Genomic DNA, 22990 nt, shown 5'->3' on the forward strand with positions numbered 1-22990 from the left:
TTATGTGACACAAACCGCTAGAACACAAAGTAATACCAAGAAACTTTTCCTGAAAGTAATGAAATGTGTATGATTGGGCTTCAGAACAGCTGAATAGCCAACAACCCATAAGAGCATATTTCATCTGCGCTCTTTGTGACCTTCAGTTGACACACCCACTGTGTGTTTTCATCGTCAGCAATCCCTCCACTGCCATTTAGCCCACTTATCAGCTTGCCGGTTCTGTTACTGTCTATATGAACTTATCCACAATTTTGGAGACTGAGCAAGCAGTGCCAGGATGTTAACTGACTTAATTGGATGCTCTTGACCTGTCTTGTTTTTGCTATTGTTCTATCTCCCAAAATAAATGTCGAAGGGGTAGATATCTTTTTAGGACACACCGTGTTCTTCTCTGCTTTTTAAAATGACGTATACTTTTAGAGCGCTTTCCTACCTAACTTTAAGCACTTTGATCCATACACACACATATTCACACACTGATGGTGCTTCAGTTGCCACACATGGCGCTACGCTGTACCCACCAGGTGCAACAGGAATGTTGAAAGGGAATACTGATGTGCAACGATCAGATCCAGGAAGCAACAAAGGGAGAACCACTTACAATATGAGTGTTGCTCTTTATTCCAAATAGGATTTGGTCGCACCTCCACAAAGCTTGTAGTAAGCCCTGTTTTTGTATGTCTTGATGATTCTGACTCGGCCAATATATTCTTTTAGCACCATTTCTTCAAAGGTTAGAGATGATGGTATTCTGCAGGTAAACTGTTTGAATTTGCATGCCAAAGTTTCACCAAAGTGGCAGGCAGGACATTTTATCTTTATTTATATATTTTTAGCTGCTTGCAGTGAACCCAGTTTATTTTTTGACAGAATAAAGAATGCGACGGCGCTTTGTAGAACACGAGCCTTTGGAACGATTCGCTGTATGTGGCATCTTGCCGCGAGTCGTTCTCACCGCTGGCTTCCACCAGTGCTCAAAAAGCGACGATGACTACGAGCAGGAAGAGGTGGAAAACAAAGCATCTGTGTCTCCGCCGGCTGTGCGCCGTAACCCCGGCACAGTTTAGCAACCCGAGAAAACGATAAGCTGCAAACAGGGGGACTTTTTTTGTTTTTCTCCCAGTTAAATGTGCAAAAGCTTGATTAGTCCCAAGTCATAAAAGCGCTTGTCACAACACAATTACTTCCTCATAACACTCTCCTTTGTGGAGCTCTGGAGTTTCCCCGAAGCCGCCAGCAGATTTCTGTCAGAGCGCAGGTTGATAAACCGCACGTTTTTCCATCTGACAGCCGGGGATTAAAAGAAAGTGTCCGTGGCTCTTCATCTCCCGAACCGGGGACGTGGAACGCACCAGATACCATCCTTTCATTTCCTCTCTTCCAGATAAAGAGATGAGAGACGGGCGGCGTGTGGGAGGACGAAAGTGAGGCCTATTGGCGGGCAGCAGGGATCGGGTCTCTTCACTAAGCCACAGCGAGAATCTGCGCAAATAACCCACTCCTTTGATAAGAAGCTAGTTTATTTCCATAGACAAAAACATACTGGGGTTCAGAGTAGATTTCACCCCGCGCCTGGCTTATCTCAGTGTCACTCCACCATAGAATGTGAATCTTGTGGCCTAAAACTTGGTAGTCTGTGTTTTATTAAAAAAAGCCACACGGGCTACAAGTGAAGAGATTTTTTTGTAGCAATATTGTAAATGCCTGTAAGATGTGTATAACATTAGCTTTTCTTTATTAATAATTCAAATTAAGGTCATCAAATCAATTGATTTTACAATTTCTTGATCAAATTAAGCGGAAATGTCTAAATGTGAGGCTTAGTGGACAAAAGCTGAACTCCCTTTAAAGACCCTCTTCAAAGAAAATTGTGTTTTGGTGTTTTTAATATGGTATCGTAACATTTTTCTCATGATGGAGGACATGCGTTAAATAATTTAGGATTTAAACTGCATTTCTGTGTATTTCTTTATTCAAATCGGGATGAAAAAACGGCCTTTGAAAAAAAAAAGCTTTCTTTCGTGACACAGCAAGTAGCAAAGGAAAATGGGCAGGCCAGAGTCTCCCTGCTCCGCTCCATTCTGATGCATCCACTTGCAGATAAATAAATGCATTAATGTCTTCATTTTTCCCCGTCTGAGCTGGAATCTGTATCTAAACTGGACAGCTGGATAGCTCTGATATTGCTCCTCATGTTCTTGCACCCGTAACGTGAGGTCGGGTTGTAAGCCAGCGGGAGAGAGTGTAAAAATAAAAGGGCATGATTGACTCCTGCCACCCTGCACAAACTAGAAAACGGCTAAAAATGGCATAATCCTAAAGAAAAGATCACTGACATGCTTAAAAAATTGATCAGAAGATGATCGGGGGGGCGACGTTAAGTTGTTGTAACACTCGTTTTGAGTGGTTTGTTGCATAGTTTTGTATTTAAGATGAATCTTTATGAGACAAAATGTAAGTTTTATTTGATTTCAGCTGAACTAATCACTTGTGGTCTGAAATATTTGCTAAATATCAGAAAAATATTTTAATATTAAATTAATAATGAAGGATTTCATTTATAAAGGCATTTGTTCATTCTGATTGTAGGTCACCAAACACAATTAGGGACATTTGTTTAGACTTTTTAAAATAAAATTGGAGCAACAGATATGTAACTCGTTGTTGATGTGATTTTCGGGCCTTTTTTTTGTTTTTTTTGGAAATAAATACTATGACGGAGAACAAATTATCTTTAATTATAATCAGAATCAGCCAGTCTGATGTAAAACTAGAAAAACAGAACATCTAAAAAGGAAAAAAGGGACGAAAAGATAAACCCAAAAACGAAAAGCCATAAAATGAAATACAAGGTGATCTTGGAAAAAAAACAAGCAAAAGAAAGGAAAACGACAACATAAAGAGAAATAAAAAGCAAGCTCCCAACGATTTATCTTCAACACTATGACCGTTTATTTTCTACACAGTGTTTTATGCTTTTTTTGTCATAAAAAATTTTATTTGGCTAAACGACTTAAAGTACAAAGTCTTACAATCATTTCGCTAACAGCACCGCATGTCAAATAGAAACCAACTCTTCAAAATTAACAATTTTTTTTATCCCTGTTGACCCTACAGCTGGTTTAGGTTTGATGCTCTACCAAAGTGCTAATAGTTTTAGCACGCATGAATGTGCTGGAATATTTTCTTTTTGTGTCTAAATAGTGGAAATTAACCAGCCTTGTTAATATTTAGTTCAATAAAAAAACACGTTTGTGGTCAGACTTACACTGTTTAACAAAAATGTGTGCTACATTTTAGCTAGTGACACATCTGACCTTTTCAGGGAGATGCAGACAGACTGGCTTTAATGATGTTTGACCGCTGCCTAACTGAGCGGCTACAGTCACCAAAGGGCTGTTTTCATACTGCTCTCCATGACATGCTTTACATTATACAAATACAAGTACTACGAGACGCTTTTTAAAAAAATGTTATTTACAAGTATGTAAAATTGCTGACCACTTTATTAGGCATCATTTAAGCCATGTAGATATGGTCAAGACAATCTGCTGCAGTTCAAGACGAGCACCAGAATGAGGAAGAAAGGTGATTTTAATGGCTTTGAACGTGGCCTGGTTGTTGGTGCCAGGCGGGCTGAAATTTCAGAAACTGCTGATCTACTGGGATTTTCACCCACAACCATCTCTAGAGTTTACAGAGAATGGTCCCACAAAGTTCTGTGGGTCCCAGTTCTGTGGGCAGAAATGCCTTGTTGATGCCAGAGGTCAATTCAATTCAATTCAATTTTATTTGTATAGCCCAAAATCACAACAACAGTCGTCTTGATGGGCTTTGAAGTAAAACATGAACTTAAAAAGATCACGAATACAAAGAGTTCAAACGGAAAAAACGAAGAAACCTCAGGGGTGCCCACATGAAGGAGGGATCTTCCCCCAGGACGGACAGGCGATTTACCAGAACTCTTAGAGAAGAATTAACTTATCTAAATCTATAACTACATATTTAAAGTCCAGCAGACGAGCTTCATCCAGCCGTGGTTATCGGGACAGTCAAAGGCGCGAGTCGAGCCGGAGACAGGAACCACAGCCAGGTGTAGGAGCAGGAGCAGAGACGAGGTACTCGGTCAGGCACAGAGCAGAGACGAGCCAGAGATGAGCCAGAGGCAGGATCCACAGCCAGGTGTAGGAGCGGGAACAAAGGCGAGGTACACGGTCAGGAACTGTAGCACGGATGAGCCAACTGGAGTCTGGAAGCACTCCCACTCCCCAGGAGGGGAAAGGAAAAGAGGGACAATACATGAATCGCACTGCACCAAACAGAGGCATGGAGAACTAAATGATAAATTATGATCAAGAATAGAGGAGAGGAAGCAGAAAAGAAGTAGAAGTAGAAGTAGAAAAGAAAAGAGGACAGAACCCCGGAGCACCATAGTTACCCCAGCTTCAACTTCTAGCAGCCTTTTAAAAGAAATAGTTATAAAGTTTAATTTAAACATATTAACATTAAGTTAAACAATCTGTCCAAAGAGGAATGTTTTCAGTCTAGCTTTGAATGTAGAAACCGAGTCGGCCTCTCTTACATGAGCTGGGAGCTTATTTCATAAAACAGGGGCTTGATGGCTAAACGCTCTACCTCCAACTGTACTTTTACTAATTCTAGGAACCACAAGCAGTCCTGCATTTTGCGAGCGAAGTGTTCTCATTGGATGGTAAGGGACTATGAGGTCCTTAATGTAGGACGGGGCCATTCCATGTAAGGCCTTATAGGTTAACAGGAGGATCTTGAACTTGATTCTAGAATCAACTGGGAGGTCAGAGGAGAATGAACGGACTGGTTCCAGCTGATAGAAAGACAGCAGGAACTCAAAGAACCACTGGTTCCAACCGAGGTCTGCAGAAGAGCAGGCTACAATTCACACTGGATCACCAAAATTGGACAATAGAAAATTGGAAAAACGTTGCCTGGTCTGATAAGTCTTAATTTCTGCTGCCACATTCAAATGGTAGGGTCAGAATTAGGCCTCAACAACATGAAAACATGGATCCATTTATTCAGGCTGTGGTGGTGGTGTCATGGTATGGGGGATATTTGTTTAAGCACACAATTGGCCCCCTAGTATCATTCTGCATAGTTACCACGCCACAGCCCACCCCAGTTTTGTTGCTGACCACGCCCATTTATGCCCACAGTGTACCATCTTCTGATGGCTACTTCCAGCAGGATAAGGTACACAAAGCTGGAATCATCTTGAAAATGACAGTGACTTCACTGGACTCAAATGGTCTCCATAGTAACCAGATCCCAACCCAATAGATCAACTTTGGGATGTGGAGGAACTGGAGATTGGCATCATGGATGTGCAGCCAAATCTGTGTGATGCTATCATGTCAATATGGACCAAAGTCTGTAAGGCATGTTTCCTGTACCAGTAATAGAATCCATGTCAAAAAGGATTAAGGCTGTTCTGAAGGCGAAAAGGGGGTCCAACCCAGTTTTAGCAAGGTGCACCCAATGAAGCAGCCGGAAACACAGGTATCATTTCTCACAGACTTTTGAAAGGTTGTTATTATTTTTTAAGGGGGAGAGGGAAGGTCCTATACATGTAAAGTAGCAGGATTAGCCCACACTATGCTGTAAGTAAACAATATTTTACTTTTTTAAACTCATTTATCCATTTGGGACGGAAATAAAACCTTAAATCGGGACAAGTATAAGCTGTGGGACAAGTTTAGGGTGAGATTTAGCAACTTTTTCTTTTCCTTTTGGGAGGGGGGGACTTTAGCTGTGCAGATTGATGCCCTGTCAGGAGGTGCATTTGTATGAAAATTTTTTTGAGCCCCCCCCCCCCCCCCCCCCCCCCACTGTTCCTCCTGTCGCACCGTTGTACAGAGGCCTTAAGCGAATCTGACATCCAGAGCATTTAAGGGACTCCCCATATAGCTCACACAGCACACTCCACCCCCCCCCCCAGCCCCCCTTTTAAACCCCTGCTTCGTTTTAAGCCAAAACAACTTGGATAAATATTTTATGGGTTACATTGCTTCAGTTTCAGCGGGTGGAGCGGACAGACTGGCGCACGATGACAGCTAACACCATTGTTCACCATTTTGGCTTTCCTTATTTTGTTAAACGCTATTTCTTTAACTCAACCTTTTTTTTTTTTTTTTGCCATTACCATCTTATTTCTTTTTTCCATCTTTAAACTTGAAGATGACTACAGAGCTTCTGTTCATCCATCTGAGCCTGGTGAAATGCTCACATATGGATGCAAATCTGCTTTTTTTTTCTTCTCTGCAGCCTTTCTGGGAACATTATTTGCTTAGAAACTCAACTCACGTTCGTCTCTTTAGTCTAACTTAATGAATACAGCTGCATTGTTGTTGCTTCTTTAGGTAAAATAAAGTTTATTTTATTCATAAATTAATTACTCTTTAATTAAATATTTAAGGATTTAGGAATATGTGAGTATATCTTTTGTTTCCTAAATGATAAAATTGCCTTACTTTATTGACTTGATAATGAATATCAAACGTTAAAAGGCTATAGGATTTAAGTAAAGGTCGTTTTCTTATTTTAAACATTTGACTAAACTGCTCTTTGTCGCCACGGTTTTATCAAATACTCCTTATTTTCTTTTTGAGTAAACACCGTTCTTGTTCGACTTTCTCTTGTTCTGTGGAACGGCATCGCAGTTAAAAGGGTCGACAGCAGGCGTCAGATGCTTGAAGTTGTAGTCCTTGACTGCTACCTTCCCCCGTCTTTCATGTCGCTGCGTCGTCTGGGGTTGTGTCTGAATTCCCTCCCCACCCCCGTACCCCTAAAATATAGCGCTGGATTAAGATACATGCTCACTACTTTTTTTTTTTTTTTTTGCGTCAAGAAGCAACTATGACGAAGATTATTTTTGATTACACTTTGATTTGATGACGAAAACTTCTATTATTTATTTAAGAAAAATGGGTTTAAACGTAATGCATTGTGGTCTTTATCCACCAATCGAGTGAGCAGATAGGTAGGTAGATGGATGGATGGATGGATGGATGGATGGCTAATCCTGCTATTATACATTTATAGGAAAATTAATTGGAACTCCCATCCTAAAAAAAACAAAAAAAAACTTTCCAAAGTATGTTAGATTTAAAGGGATGGTGTGTTACCTGGTAGATGGCGGGAAAATGGCTAACTGCTTTTTCACAGAGACATCTGGGAAATTTTCAGGGAATTTGATTTTAGAATTGCAGATTTAGACACCCGGAAAAATTTGGCAAACGCCCTATATAGTGCACTAAATAGTAAGGAATGAAGGAATTCGGACAAACCCTGTGTCTGCTGTCCCACATCAGGTAAAAACCAACTGGCTTGACCTGGAAGTGTGGCGGCGTCACCCCAGCTGTTTCTTTCACTCCTCGCTGTCCAGTGTGAACACCATGGCTTATACTCGTGGTCAAGAACCTGCGTTTAGCGCGTTCTTCAACACGCGTCAATTGGCCGATGTGTCTGTAGCTTCACTGGAACTCTATCATACTCTCATGCTCTAAATAATCTGCCCTTAAGAGATTTGACATGAATCAGGATTGACATCCTTTTTTCTTCAGATGCATCTGTGTAAGACTATACCGTAGGATATGAAGCAGTATTTGTGCGCAAGTACAGTAGTGTCTGTATAAGAGTGTAGCACAAACTGTTCAAGCTTGTGGTTGTACGAAAAATGAATGAATGGCTGTTTCTGATTTTACTAAAGTGCATTTTGTTATTTTTATTTAACTCCTTTTGATTTTTCCCATATTTTAAGAATACTTGCGTAAACTAAATACATTTAATATTTTGCATTAGACAATGATTTAGGCGAGGGATTATGCAACGCTCTAGAGTAGAATACCAGAATATTTATCCTTGTGGGATTCCTCATACTATATAAGCTTCATATGCTTTTCAATTCAATTCAATTCAATTTTATTTGTATAGCCCAAAATCACAACAACAGTCGCCTCGATGGGCTTCGAAGTAAAACATGAAATCAAAAGGATCACGAATACAAAGAGTTCAATAGAAAAATACTAAAATGAACTAACAAACTGACTAAGCTATACTGGCATCCCTGCCCTTAGACCCCCCTTCGCGTTAAGGAAAAACTCCCAAAAAAACCGGATTCCGGAAAAAACGAAGAAACCTCAGGGGTGCCCACATGAAGGAGGGATCCTCCCCCAGGACGGACAGGCGATGTACCAGAAATCTTAGAGAAGAATTAACTTATCTAAATCTACAACTAGATATATAAAAGTCCAGCAGACGAGCTTCATCCAGCCGTGGTTGTGGGGACAGTCAAAGGCGCGAGTCGAGCCGGAGACAGGAACCACAGCCAGGTGTAGGAGCAGGAGCAGAGACGAGGTACTCGGTCAGGCACAGAGCAGAGACGAGCCAGAGATGAGCCAGAGGCAGGATCCACAGCCAGGTGTAGGAGCAGGAGCTCCTACACCTGGCTACAACAATTGCTCAATTTGGTTGCATGAAAGGCTTTTAAGTAAATCTTTTTCTGTACATTTATATTAAAAGTACAAGCTGTTCAGATCTTTTTCTTTTTTTTCTGTTTTTAAGAATACGTGCTTTAAAGTGTTGACGATGCTGTGAAGTTCTTTAGAGAAAAGATATTTTAAACCACTGCTTATGTTTTGGTGGATGCCTTAGGTCATTGTATATATATATTTTTTTATGTGTGATGTAGAGGAAAAGCTACACGAAGTACATATTTATATACAGGTTCGAAGGGTTCAGTTTTAAATCCCGTCAGATGGTGCAGAAATGACTCACAGTAACATGACAGACATCACCAACTTTTTCTTTTTTTCTTTTTTTACGGAAAAGAATTTTCTTCGGAAGAGGCATTAAAATTAATCAAAAGCTTGACTCCTTAAAACTACTATGACTCACTCCGTCGCTCCTCTGGCTGCGAACTTGAGATACAGAAGAGGAAAGTGCCAGCAGCCACGAATGGGATTGGAAGAGGAAGACTACTCAGGGCGTCTTTGTCCTCTGTCTGAACAGCGCTGTGGAGGAGAAAGTGGTGGGGGAGTTCGGAGGTGGGGGGCAGGAGAGAAGAAGTTTCTTGCAGCTGCCCAGCCGGAGGCCCGAAAATATGGAGCGCTTTTCTTGTCTCAGCGTCACCAGCCATCCGTTCTCGCCCGTCATTATTTTACCTCGTGCAGAGGACACACTCCGTCTCTCAGGCACACGCGCGCTTCTTCTGGCATAACGCTGTGTGTGGCTGCCTTGATCTACTCTGAAGTGCTGCCAGCATCAGACCCTCAAACGCGGCCAAGTCAAACAGAACGGAAGGAAAAACACACAGCAGTTTTGTTGGTGCTAAAAGCACAAAGTTATCACCAGGCTGTTCCACTGCATGATTCATCTCCATCCATGGTTTTTAACTTTAAGATGAAAATAGAGTCTTGATTTGCGTTACTCGTGCTTTTATTTTTGGAAAAGATGGCGGAAGGATTTATTGGCAAATCATGACAAAGCGAAGATTTAAGCGAAGATGAGGCAATTATTTTTTGTTGTTGGTTGCAACAAATTTTAAAAGTTAAATATAAAAGTTTTAGTATTAGTTCTTAGAGGCACTATGTTTGAGCCTCAGAGTAGCGACCGGTTTGGTGTATTTTTAGGAAGTGTCCCCACAAAGTAAGCATCACAAGAACAGGCAGACGGCTGGATCCAAATGCAGAAGGTTTATTAACTCGGCTAAAATTCCATGAAGCTAAATCGGGGTCAGGCAGGGAGGGGTCAATAACAGGCATGAGAGCATCAGAGGAGAGACGGGGTCAGGAGCCAGGCGAGAGTCGGGGCAGGCAAAGAGAGGCAGGACAGGGTGAGCAGACAGAAGATCAGGTCCAATTACAATGCTGGGTAAGGAAGGCAGAGTGGAACTAACAATGCCTCGCACTGAGCTTCACTCAGTGTAGTGCTTAAGTAGACTGTGGTTAATGAATGAATGTGAGGCATCCAGGAAGTGTGCGTCCATATTGCTTTTATGACTTTTAAACTTGAAACGTAACATTTATTTTAGCAGCAATGTACGAGACCTAGGTTTTCTAAATCTTTAGCATCCCAGCCAGTTTAAGTGCGGTCAACAGCAACCTGCCATTCTCTGTCGTCTGGACATCACACTTAACCGAGACGTTGCATTTAAGCTCACTTTGCATTGGGACCTGTGTTATAAGGCAGAGGTGAATCTGCTGAGGTCAAAAAACAACCGCCAGCAACCTTAGCGCTGTTCTCCGTTCCTCAGCAGGGAGGAAGTGATGAGCGAGCAGACAAGTGGCAGCATCCAACTTAAATGTGACTTTTGTGCAGCTAAATCCTGTGAAGTAAAGGTCATTAGCAGCTCCGGGTAATTGAACGGTGAGTTTCCAGGCTCTCAGAGTTGGGGCCACTCGTTGGCGGCAGACAGATGTGTGACCACGACAAAAGCGTCAACATCTAGAGAAAGTAAAACCTGGACAAATCCATATCTGAGCATGCCAACTAGCTACCAACTGTTTCATGCAATGAAGGACTGTCAGAAATCTGTCATCAATGACATTTGAATTCAGCATAAACATCAAGAAGAATATTTCGTAAGGAGAAAGCATTACAGCCCCACTCCAACCATTTTTTGAGTTTTTGTAAAAGCATTCCCAGTGGTGTTTTAATTATAATTATTCAATTATTAGCCAACATAAAAAATAAGTAATTTTCTAGGGCAAAGTTTCTGCAGAACAGCAGGAGTTCCCTAAAAATGTGCCAATACCTAATTTGTCTGCTGCCGATTCCCAACGATTTGAAATAAGAAATACTCCGAAATGCAATTTTGAGCTTAATTTCCTTTATATATGCCCTTCATCATAAGAAAAACGTCACAAAAACATGTTGAAAAGACCAAAAACACCAATTTCATCAGAGTGGGTTTTCAAGATGGGTTTAAGACACCGAATGAATCAAAGGGAACCCACAAATACAAGAGCTCCCAGACCAACAAACAAAACAAAAAAAAATTGTGACACATTAAATATCAAGAAAAGGGAAAATATGACACACTAACTGAGCATACTGCTTTGGGAATTCAGCATCACACTCGCGTAGAAAGGAGGCTGTGTCTCTCCTACTTGGCTGTCATGAATGTAGGTCTGCCAAACTGAGCAACAACAACAACAAAAAAAGTGCTGGAAGTATTACATAAGTCGGTGCTTTCTGCAATTTGAACCTTAAGTCGGTGGTGCACAGGCGGCTGCTTGAATTGCATCAGTTCCTTCTGATGTAAATGTGTATAGCCTTAAACCCCCTTGGAGGTTTTAGTCATTTATTTTGATTAGGGCTGTATTTATAAGATAAGTCTAAGGGAGTCGCTCGGGAGGATGGGGTTGGCAAGGATGGTGGTGGGGGAACCGAATGAATTCCGTTTGATTATAAATTCACAAATATCTGCTCGTCAATTAATTAGCCGTTTCCTGAGCACGCGAGTGTGTGTCCCCCTTTTAATTTACTTGGCTCAGCTCTCAACGGACAAATACCCCGGGTGCAACCATTGTGTGTCTAAGCAGTTACTCATGTCTCCGTCAGCTGGGAAAATGGCAAATAAAGATCCTTCAAAGGCAGACAGTTCTTTGCAGCAAGCTTCTGTTTTTTCGTGCCAGCAGATTTCTTCAAGTGCCACATCTTTGCTGCTTCAAGGCTTTCGGTTCTTTATTTATTTTTATTTTTTTACATCCCCCAGCAAGAACAAGGCAGGGATGTGTACATGTATAGGTAGACTTGAGCCTGTACTTGATGCAGTGCTTCTATTGTTTCTGTCTCTCCTGATTTAACAAAGAGCCTCATTGGGGTTATTGTGTTTCGGTGAGCCTTGACTATTGTTGTGTCAGTTACTTGTTTGCTGTTTGGTTTGTTTCTTGTGGAAACTGTTTGATAGAGAGTGGAATGGTACTTTCCTAAACCTCCTGAAGAATAGGGGAGCTGCTAAAAGAAGCCCAGAAGTAAGTGACATTGCAGTTCCTCAAAAGACCACCTGGGGCTGGTTTCAGATTACTTCATGCTTTTCAAGTTACATATACCGATAACTAGCAGTGCAAAAGTAGGGTAGTTAACCGCTGATCCGAAGGTTCGGTTCTCATCTTGCTTGCCTATGTGTTGAAGTGGGAAAGACATTGAACCACATTGCTCCTGGTGGTCACAGGTTGGCGCTTTGTTGGCGCCATGTAAGGCAGCGCAAACACCATCAGTGTGTGAATGTGTGTGTGCATGGGTGAATGGGACAGTGACGATATGGTACTGTATGGTCCGGTTTAGAATGATCCAGGCAATTCAGGTGAGCATTTCTACACAAAGCTGGACCGTCATGGCGCATGCGGGGTGTAGACCGATTGCGTAGCTTTGCGTCATAGTAGTGTAACTACAGAAAAAGTGAAGCTATCGAGCACAATAAATATCATCGAACAGTTAATTTTTTTGTTCCCGCTTGGCTTTTGGTACTTCGTGGATACAAAGCATTTAATGTTGATTTAGAGAGGAAGATTGGGGACGGCGAGGAGGAATACGCTGGTGCTGTTTTGAAGCTTTCTATTGTCGTAGTGACCTCCCTTCAATTAACCGGTTTCATCGTGTGATGACAGTAGCTCCGACCTAAACGGTCTGCTAAACTTTTTATGGAGCTACAACCAACTTGGGCCCAAACATGGTATGGTACGGTCCCGCTCAATGGGTCCATTTTATAATGGTACGTGTGTGTGTACATATGTGTAAATATATATATATATATATATATATATATATATATATATATATATATATATATATATATATATACATAAAGTAGTGATCTTGCCATTTCACAAATTTTTTTAATGCAATTTTGCATGTTTATTTTTTTTTTTTACCAAGCACTATTTTCTGCGTCCTGGTTGGCTACAGACCATTGTCAATCAAACAGTTTACTTGATCTACATGAACTCTTGATTGCAAAGAGAACTTTGTTTTCAAACTATAATACTGGACTTGTGACGATTTGAATTTTGAGAGAAAAGTGTGAAAATGTGAATATCAGTCTGATCAAAGAGTATAAAGTGCGCAGTAAGGAGGTTTACAGCCATAACCCTTGTGCTATCCTAGGCACTTTAACATTGGGAGTTGGGTCATCTAGACCCACTAGACAGTGCTCTGAACCTTTTTTCTTCAATGATTTGTGATCTTCACTGGTGTCCATGGATTACATGAAATCTTCCACCTTTATCCACCTTTGTCATGGTAGGGAGAACACGTCAAAGTAAGGGTGGGGTCATCTAAGATAGCACAAGGGTTAAACTTCTACAATTATACAAAAAAACAAGTCTGCTTTGCAGATTTCACCTGTTCCGGGTTATTTTTAGAACATAACTCTTGTGATAAATGAGGGGTCACTGTATAGCTAAGATAGAAATGCAACGATAGTTTACCTTGGTACATTTCATATGTATAATGAGAAATCAAACCACCTGTATTACTGGCTTCTTTTTTTGAAAGTCCTGGTCTGTTCGAAAAAGAAGCTGAATTGCGTTTGGCCTGCCAGTTGTTGCCAAGCCAACTTCTTGGCAGGGGGAAGCAAAAGCACAACAGCTTTTCAAGTGTAATTCATCATCCAGTGAGTGAAAGTTGGTCAGAACACACAGGGAATGCAAGACAAGTTTGCATTTTTGCTCGATAAGTACCATCTTCTTTGAGCACTCCTTCCCCTTAAATCTGTGCAGTTGGAGCCTGTCATGTCAGTTTGCTGCCACAGGGCCTTGGCTCCCCCAGTAGCTGGGATCCACCAAGGTCCGCTTTCATAGTCTTTGGCAGCACTTTGCACCCGTTCAACCGAGCCACATACTGCCAGAGCAGATGCTGCCGCGGCGCTGACGTGCTACGACATGTCATTGCTGCGTCAACGTTCCGGCGGAGCCGTGCTTTTTTTGTTTGTTGTAGAGCTGTTTCTCGTTATTGCTTTAGAATGCCTGTCAAGTACAGTAAAGCCACTGACACGTTTCCCCCTTTATTTTAAATTTGTCGTTTCTTTTCTCCGCGTGCGAGTGTGCCGTCTCGTCCGGCCTGTCAAGTACATACAGAGCTGCAAATAAATCATGAAAAGTCACAGCAGTCTTTAGCAGGTTTTTTGTTCTCCTCAGAGGTGGTGAGTCACATTGCATTTGGCGACACCTCTCACTTGCTCAGTTGAGTTTACAGTCTTGTTTCCATTAAAGGAGAAAAATCCCAGCATTCAGCGTGTGACAACTCATCAAGCCAGACCTATATTTTGCTCGGTCCCACATGGTATGCCTCTTGTTGTGTTTAAATCTATCCGTAACGTTTGACATCGTCTGTGTCAAAGGCAGAATGAAATAATGCGCTGGTTTCCGTCTTTCCTTTAGTGCATAATGCCCGTAAGTGTTAATTGGAACGCTTAGCACCACTAAAATGATGCATTACCCAAATCCGGGCTGGTTCCAGGCGACAAATAAACATCAATATTTTCTTATTAAGCATACCTGTATTTTACGGCTGCGGCTTGGCAGTCGATATTTACTCAAAGAGGTCATTACTCATCTAAGAGCTTCTACAGCTTCTGCTGGGGATTCGTGGTAACTTTTGAATTTCACACCTCTGAAAGAAAATTAAAGACATGTAATTGTTTTGGCTTTTTCCGATTTCCCCTCCTTTGACCTAAAACGGGACGCAGGCGTTCCGGCACGTTGGGTTTCCTTATTGCAGTGTTGTTCCTGGGAGGAAACAACCCTGTATTTCAAAACCACCAAATGTAATTACTGTCTACCCGATCCTTACCTGATCGGGACCCCCACATGCACGACTCTCACACCACTTTCTCTTGTTACCAACATTGCGACAGTCAAGCAGTTTTGATTAGATTAGCTCCCATAATTTGTCCTTTTTTTGTAGCGTTTGTTGTTTTAGGACTAAAGCCAAATGCAACCCGCCCTCAGCAACATGCGTTCAAGCAGTAACTTCAGTGAAAAGTCATTGTACACACTTCACGTTCAAAACTATCGCGTTCACACATGTAGCTACACAAGTTTTTACGACAGTTTTCCAGCACTATTTACAAAACATGTAGCAATCAAACTTGCTTTGGAATGAATTACAAGTCTGGTCAAAGTTCGACCAAACGAAGCTGGTCAGCAAAACTTGGTTTGTTCAAACTCTAACCTATCAGGGATTTTGACTTCATGGATATTTATGGAGCAGGCGGTGAAACTCAGCTGAGTTGGAGCGTAGCTGGTTTATCTGGTGAACCCAGACGTGGAGACGAGACGAACTAGGTCTGTGTTTATTTTTCAAATAAAAATGAATCAAAGCAACTCTCCTTACATGATGCTATTCCATATCTGCCATTGCAAAGACGCTAGGGACGAACTGGGAGGCTAGCAATGAAATGTTCTGCCCAATTTTGCAAGATCTACGTGGTATATTGAAAGCCACGCTGCTTGGAGTCATTCTCTCTGTTTGATCGTTTCTGTTTTCTATTTGTTGGAAGCAAGAAAAGAGGAGAAAATGAGAGGATTTTACTCTGAGGAGATGCCCTCTGGCTACTGTATCCACTTTTGCAGCAAAATTAACCATTAATGACGTGTCGGTTTTCACTGAGTTAATAAAGTATCTATAAGTGGCAGTATCCTTGCAAGCAGAGGAGTAAACTGCCATCAAACCAAACAAAGGAAGAAGAAAACATTTGCATATGTGCAGTACAGATCCGGTAGACCCAGCCGTGTGGTCCGATTACACACCTGCACAGTTAGGATTGTGTAGTCCAAATCCAAGAACTTTTTTTTCTTTATTTTTTTCTCAACATCAAATAAATCTTTTTATTATTACAAACATTTTAAAGAGGTAAATAATTTCTCAAGAGATACCCTGACTGTTAAGTACCAAAAAATACTTTAGCGGAGGTTGATTGAATTCGCGAATATAGACAGATAGATAGACAGATATAGCCATTACGGATGGAGTAGTCACACACTCCAGCTGATATGAGCCTTAGAAATCTCACCATTCACTCTAAATGATGAGTTAAAACAAATAAATAAATCATACAGTTTAAGGGTCATGTTTAGTACAGTGCTGCAACATGTTGTGCAGGTCTTTGAACTTCTGTTGCTCAACCTCTCTGCCTCCATTTTGTGCTTATAGATCAAAAATTCACATGGCGCCCCAGGCAGGACGGCGAGCGAAGATCCTCACTTTGAGGCGGCTGACAGAGGTAAGTTAAAAACTGTACCTATGACCCCCTACATTCTCTGATAACCTCTCAAAGATCATATACTATAGTTGTGTTAAAACACATTCCTAAGAAATGTTAATCAAGCATTCATTTGAGTTTTGCTACAGATCTGAACGGATACTTTTATCTCTTGAAGCTAACGTTATAGTCAGAGATGCCGAATAAGTTGATCGTGATTACCCGGTTGATCGCGAAGAAAGTGTGGGTTGATCACGGGCCATCAAATAAATAAATAAATAAATAAACAACAAAAAGAAGTCTTTAATTTTTTTTTTTAAACAAAATTCCCATCAGTCAATCAGCATCGTCACCGTGAAGTATGTCCCTTGATTGACATGCAGAACGGCCAATTAAACATCCTCTGATCCATACGTCACTCCACATGCGTGTTACTAAGAGCTACGCTACCAGATACAGAGTTTTTCTTCCTCCTGAACTTCAGAAAGGTGTGAGCGTTCAGCGTCAGACTGCTGGTCGTGGATGTAGCTGCTAATATGCGTTTGTTTGTTTTTTTAATCGACTGATAAAAATTAAAAAACAGATGGAACGATTCTGTTGCTACTACGACGCTGTTGGCGTTTCAACTAAGAAAACATGGGTCCAATTCAACAAGCTGTTGAAGGAAAAAAATAACAGAACTATTTATCATGCTGTATATATTCATCTAAAAGTATCAATTACATTTGAAGTAATTGGCTGATTTACTTTAAAATCTGCTTTTCATAATAGATTTTTCTGGAGCAAAAGTAACTGTGTGGGCACCCCAATATAGATTATTCTAATAGCGCAAGGAAGTTTTAAAGTGACATTAAGGTATTATTTTTAAACATTAATAGCATGTTGTATCATTGATATATATATATATATATATATATATATATATATATATATATATATATATATATATATATATATATATATATATATATATATATATATATTCTTTTCATCCCAGTTTGTAGCATAAAAACATTTTGTTTCACCCTTTCTCTGTAATTGGAGAGGTTTAGCAAGTTCCTGCATAGACACTCCCAATGTCAAGACATCAGACCTTCTATGTCGTAAACCAAAATTTGATATGTTTATGTTCATCTTTATCGTCCACATTGATCCAAAGGAGGACATAATAATTGTGGGTATGGGGATGTAAGGAGTTACGTCATTGGGTCAGACTGTAGTTGGTGCACCTTTTAGGTTTAATTTTCTTGGTTTAATCCATTAATAAAACCAAAAGGAGAAAGGAATAGTAAAGGTTGAAGACTTAGGATAAACAAATATGGTAAAGAGTAATATTTATTTCTGACATTTAACTTATATAAAAAAGGAAGCTTTCATTTTCCCTTTTCAAGAACTAGTTAGATTCACTGTTCAGTATTCTTGGACCATAAGGCTCACCTACTGTCCTTTAATTTCTCCGGTTTCTCTGGTTGTGTTTATTGACGTAAATATTTTTCTAGTTGATGTACATTATACTGATTTTCTGTAGTACATGGCGCTCAAAAATCCATCAAAATGTCTTCGCGCAACTTTGGTAAACTACGAAGCCACACCCCTTGATAGATTGTTTGACCGTTATGGATGGGTATTGTAGTCATTTCACTTAATGTTCCAAAGAGTTTAAAAAGTATTCCCTATTTTGAAATCTATTTCAGCTTTGTTTACTAATAATTTATTATCGTTATTATTGTCTCCTGGCTAACACCTTTAATCTTAATAGACGTTTGCCAAACCGTGATAAAGTGATATATGAAAATATTTTATTTTTTAAAATAGAGGCTTGTTTTGAATGCCATTTAACTAGTAATCTGTTATTTGTATCAATTTTACATGTGTTTTTCTCCTTTTGTGATCCCATGAAGTATTTAAAAAGCATATGTTTTAACAGTGTTTTACTGTGTTAAGTAAACTCCTCCATGAAAATAGTGGAAGTCTTCTTATATAAACCTCTTTTGCCCCCAAACAAATTATTTCTGTGGATAAAATAAAAGAATAAATGGCTGTGGGCCAAAATACTAATATAAAAAAGGTTAAGATACCTTTATGTGCATGTGAACTTGAGTCATTTCCATATCTTAAATTTGCGTAACTTTTGAACCATTATTTGGGTACCAGACGCCTGACTCATGAGTTTTTATGTTTCTTTCTTGCATTGAATTCCCTGTACTTCATTTTTTTGCAGTATAATTTAAATGAAGTTTTTTTTTTTATCAATTATTGATCAAATATCTCAACACTTGGTTAGAATTAGAATGAAATGTGGGTGAAACATAGCTGAGATGAATATACATGCAGTTATATAAAAAAGACAAAACTATAATTATAATGTTACATTTAATTTTAATTTGAAATTGGTAAAAAACTCAGAGTCCATAAAGCCAAAGACTAACTGGTCTGAAAGAGACTGTAACATATAACCAGTGCATAGGAGCTTTGTTTGCCTTACATCCTGCTGCTATTCCTGTGGTCCTGGTCCCAAACAGTCCTTTTTTTGTGTGGATTTTGTGTGTGTGTGTGCGTGTGTTTTGTGAGTCTCTTGTTTTGTTTTCATGCAGCTCGTTTAATTCAACTTCACACCACCAGCGCGTTAGCCTGCTCCATCTGCCATGAGTATTTATGGCGAGCATAAAAAAAATTAAAACGATAAAAAAAAAACGGGAGTGCATTCCCTGTCAACTACACCCCAAGATTTACAGCATATTTGACAAACACAGCAAATAAGAAAAAAAGTGGGGTGGTGGTGTATTTGTATTGGAGTCTGTTGCGCCAGTTCTCCGAGTGCAATGTGCTGTTCGTACACGTGCATGCGTTTTACCGTCCACGTACGCCTCCCGCCGAGTTAAAAATGTGTCAATCTGGCTGCACTCCTGCACCAGTGTCTGTGTTGCCTGTGTGTGTGTTTTTGTGTGTGTGTGTGTGTGTGCGAGCGGACATCGGATCCGCCTGCTCGGAAACACCAGCAACAGATAACAGATGGTCCCCTTGCATTAGAAGTGTTTTATTTCCCCGAGGAAGCCAGATATGTCAAAAATAAGCATTTGCAACATTAGTCATTTGGAATATTCATGCCCTCGCCGTCCGATGGGTTCCCTTTTTACAGCCAAAATACAACCAGCCCAAATCTCCACAGAAAAAGAAAAAAATCAGGGAAGAATGGGAGAAACAAAAATCAACTGAACAGATCAATACGTTTTGTAACTCTATGATCTTTTGGTAAAAACTTTTTTCAAGAAGTTAATCATGCTGGTATACCTACTTATCTGCACACATTACGGATGCAACAATTGACTTTCCCCATTTTTCAAACCCCGATTTTTGGGACTAAAATACACAATATAAGATTTTTGTATCAACAAAAAACAAAAAATTCAGAAAAATTCTTATTTTTTTTTAATTTGCTAAATAAACAAGTAACAATGACAAAAAAAAAAAACAATTGAGTTGGCTTACACTAAGCCTGGTGTAATGTAAAAAAAATATTTACCACACGTTTGACACTTTCATCTTATACATACTGGTATACAGGTAGATTTGGTTTAATGGTGCAACATACTGTTGGTTTTTACACCGAGAATTGTGCCATTCTTAAAACACATATAAACCCACTCGAAAACCCATAATGGATTTTTCCGTATTTTGTTTTCATTAACTTTACTCTTGATTTTACTTTTATTTTGACAATCTTTAATGACTGTAAAGCCCGGTACATCAAATAATTGACAGAAAATGTAAATTTCTTTTAAATAAGATGTATTTTTTTTTACTCTGATGCTATATTCATACCAGCCACGTGTTGCACATTAGAGAACGCACTATAAGTGGTTTCATGAACGTGCATTAACCCCATGGTGTTTGCACCAGACAAGCAAGGAGCGGCAGGACTTCTTCCTCTTTTTCTTCTGCTGTTTACTAGCGCATGTTCCCCACCTACAGTTGAAAGACGTTTGGTGCGAAAATGTTAAAGCGGTGCACATCTCAGGAATCTTGCTCCAGGCTTTTTCTTTAACAGTTCTATTACGATGTATGAAAGATTTGGAGTCATGTAATTCTGTCTAGGATCAAACTTCAATCATACATTTCTCTTTTATGACCAGTGGTTGATATTTTCTAGCAGTTGAAAGTTCAGCCGGTCGAACATTCAGAATGCATAAATAAACACCTGGTTTGTACGTAGAGCCCGAGAACGAACTTAAAAACATAAAAACTTAAAAAAATTCAAGAGTATTGAACGCGGAAGCCTAGAACCCGGGTTTACGGGTGGTTACATAAACTTTACATTGAAAGTGTCCGCTTGTTTGTTTTTTTTAAAAAAAGAAATAAAAAGAAAGTGTCCGCTTGAATGTGAGTTGCCGAGGCCGGTGTGAAAGTAGCTCAAGGTAAATCCACAAAAAGAAGTTGCAACAGAATTTTTTTCAGGAGACATAAGATAGTATCAATTATGATACGTTGGGCTGTTTTGTAAGTTTTTCCTCACAACAATGTTAGCTAAAGATGCTAAAATGTTGAATGTACAGGAAAAAAACACCTTATGTACTGAGGATGCTGTAATTCTCGGTTCAAAACAGAACCGTATATTACACTGTTGAACTGAATTGTCGGAAAGGTGAATTGTGAAACCCTACCACATACAGTATGTTCACGTTGAAAGCAACAGATACAGGTGTTGACCTAAATTCGAAGAAAGATTTACAATTTCTTGTTTTATTAGATTACACAGGGCATAGACTGAGCGTTTATCGACATTATTGGCAAACAAAAAAAAAATTATAATAATAAAAAGATTTTTGGGAAGTTTGTTTTTGTTGTTGTTTTGCAAAATACATTATACATCTCCCTGAAGTAAAACCATGATGCAAAAATCGAGGTTTGAACCAAATCGTGGTCAAAGTGAACCCTTTTATTAAAAATTTTATTAAGCTGCCATTTTGAAATGAGCAGGAAAAGCCCAACATTACCCCTAGTGGAATGATGATGAACTACAGGGCAGAAAACATGGACTGGGTTATATACAGAGTTTTTAAGGCAAGTTTTGATCATGCTAATGAGGTAAGAGGTGTCAGAAATGTGTGTATAAAATGTGATGCGAATGATTATAAATGGTTTAGCTTCTTCTTCATCATTTACATAATACTTATACTGGATGGTAGCCTGGATGGATCAGTAGTAGCCCCACCTGTCAATTTATGTAGCAAACTGGACCCCAACAAGTGCCAGTCACATCTCTGCCTTTTTGTACTGCAAAACAAAACATAGCATTTGAGCTAAATGCTCTCCCTTGCTCTGTTCCCTGATGATGAAGGTTAACTCATGGCAGTGTGCATGAATAAGGGTAGAGAGGAGAGGCAAGGCAGCAAAGGAGGAGGGGGGAAAAAGCTACAGAGCAGTAGCGTGGCGCTTATCGCAGAAATTCAATGTAATTTATTCAGGAATATGCAAATCCGACAATCACTCTGCCTTGTTTACCGAAGGGACCTGCTGATTCAGAGTCTGAAAGAGAACCAGGGTGCGGGAGACGCCAGCTTACAGTGGCGACACAAAAGCAGCTCATTTTTCCCCGTTTTCCTTTTAGAGTGAGGAAATGAGGGGTGTCTGGCAATTTTTCGCTTCTTTTTAAAAATGTATTTGACTAGCATCTAAAATCTTCACATTAATGCTGACGAACGCAGCATGGTTATGAACTCTCCTTTTGGACCTGCTGTAGATTCTGTCGCCAGCTGTTGAATTTAAAAAGGCCCTCGAGTATTTTTCTATCATTTCAGTGTTTGCTGCAAAAAATCATACGTTAGCTGTTCTCCCAGCTTCTATGAAAATGTATGTTACTTTTGACATTTAACAGAAAATAAGGTATTTTCTTAAAAAGAATTTGGAGAAGTTGTAACTTGGTTGATTTGCTTTTGATTTTTAAAAAAATCTTTTCTAGCTGTCTTATGTTACAAATGCACATGGATCAGTTTTCGTATCTCTGCAAGAAATCCTAATTTTACATTTTAGAATATTTTTCTTATTTATTTATTACTAAACGTTGCATTTCTGGAGCCAGAAGGGAGCAATACCCCCCATACTCTTCATATTTAAACGTTACATTTTTGTACCCAATACAAACATTTGTGTATTCTGGCTTCAGATTGCTAAGTTGCCCTTTTGGAAGAAATGTATTTCACAAAATAGGTAACAAGGAACAGCTCTTTCATCTTGAAGGCTAAACTATAATAATTGAATAGATAACAACAATTGACTAAATAGATGCACGCATCCCTACCATAACTGTATTTAGCATCATGAAGAGTTGAATAAGTGTCTAATATAGTAGCCCAACATATAAACAATTATTTAGTATAAAGAACATGCTATCAAGTCAACGTAACTCTTTATATAACTTCAAATCACTGAATCTGTTGAATTCTTGGACGCTGTGTCGCTTCTTCTTTTGTGTTTCTATCAGTAGCAAGTACCGATACATACACCTATAATGCCCTCTAGTGGTTGATAGTGGAAAAATGAAAAACATATATATAACTTTTTTTAAAATTACATATAAACACAACTTAAACTTGAAAAAATTGATTATTTGGCGATCTATCCTATTTGTGATACCTGTGAAGGGTAAGCATTTTTATTTTAAAACCATTCTTATGTGTTTTTCTCACCTTTGCACACATTTACTTTTTGATTGGCAGGTAGGTGGACCCCACAAACGTGTATACTTCA

The 22990-nt window shown here is 39.6% G+C and overlaps 1 protein-coding gene across 4 annotated transcripts in view; it reads left to right on the forward strand.

Moving 5' to 3' along the window:
- Positions 1–22990, forward strand: part of LOC101164594 (glucosidase 2 subunit beta) — a 191706-nt gene that overhangs the window by 63096 nt on the left and 105620 nt on the right. For all 4 annotated transcript variants that reach the window (XM_004079742.4, XM_020711559.2, XM_011487338.3 and 1 more), the window contains exon 9: positions 16195–16264. In XM_004079742.4, the coding sequence (XP_004079790.1) occupies positions 16195–16264 (70 nt within the window). The remainder of the gene's footprint in view (positions 1–16194; positions 16265–22990) is intronic.

The sequence above is a fragment of the Oryzias latipes genome, chromosome 18 (genome assembly GCF_002234675.1).
Source record: "Oryzias latipes chromosome 18, ASM223467v1".
Classification (NCBI taxonomy): domain Eukaryota; kingdom Metazoa; phylum Chordata; class Actinopteri; order Beloniformes; family Adrianichthyidae; genus Oryzias; species Oryzias latipes.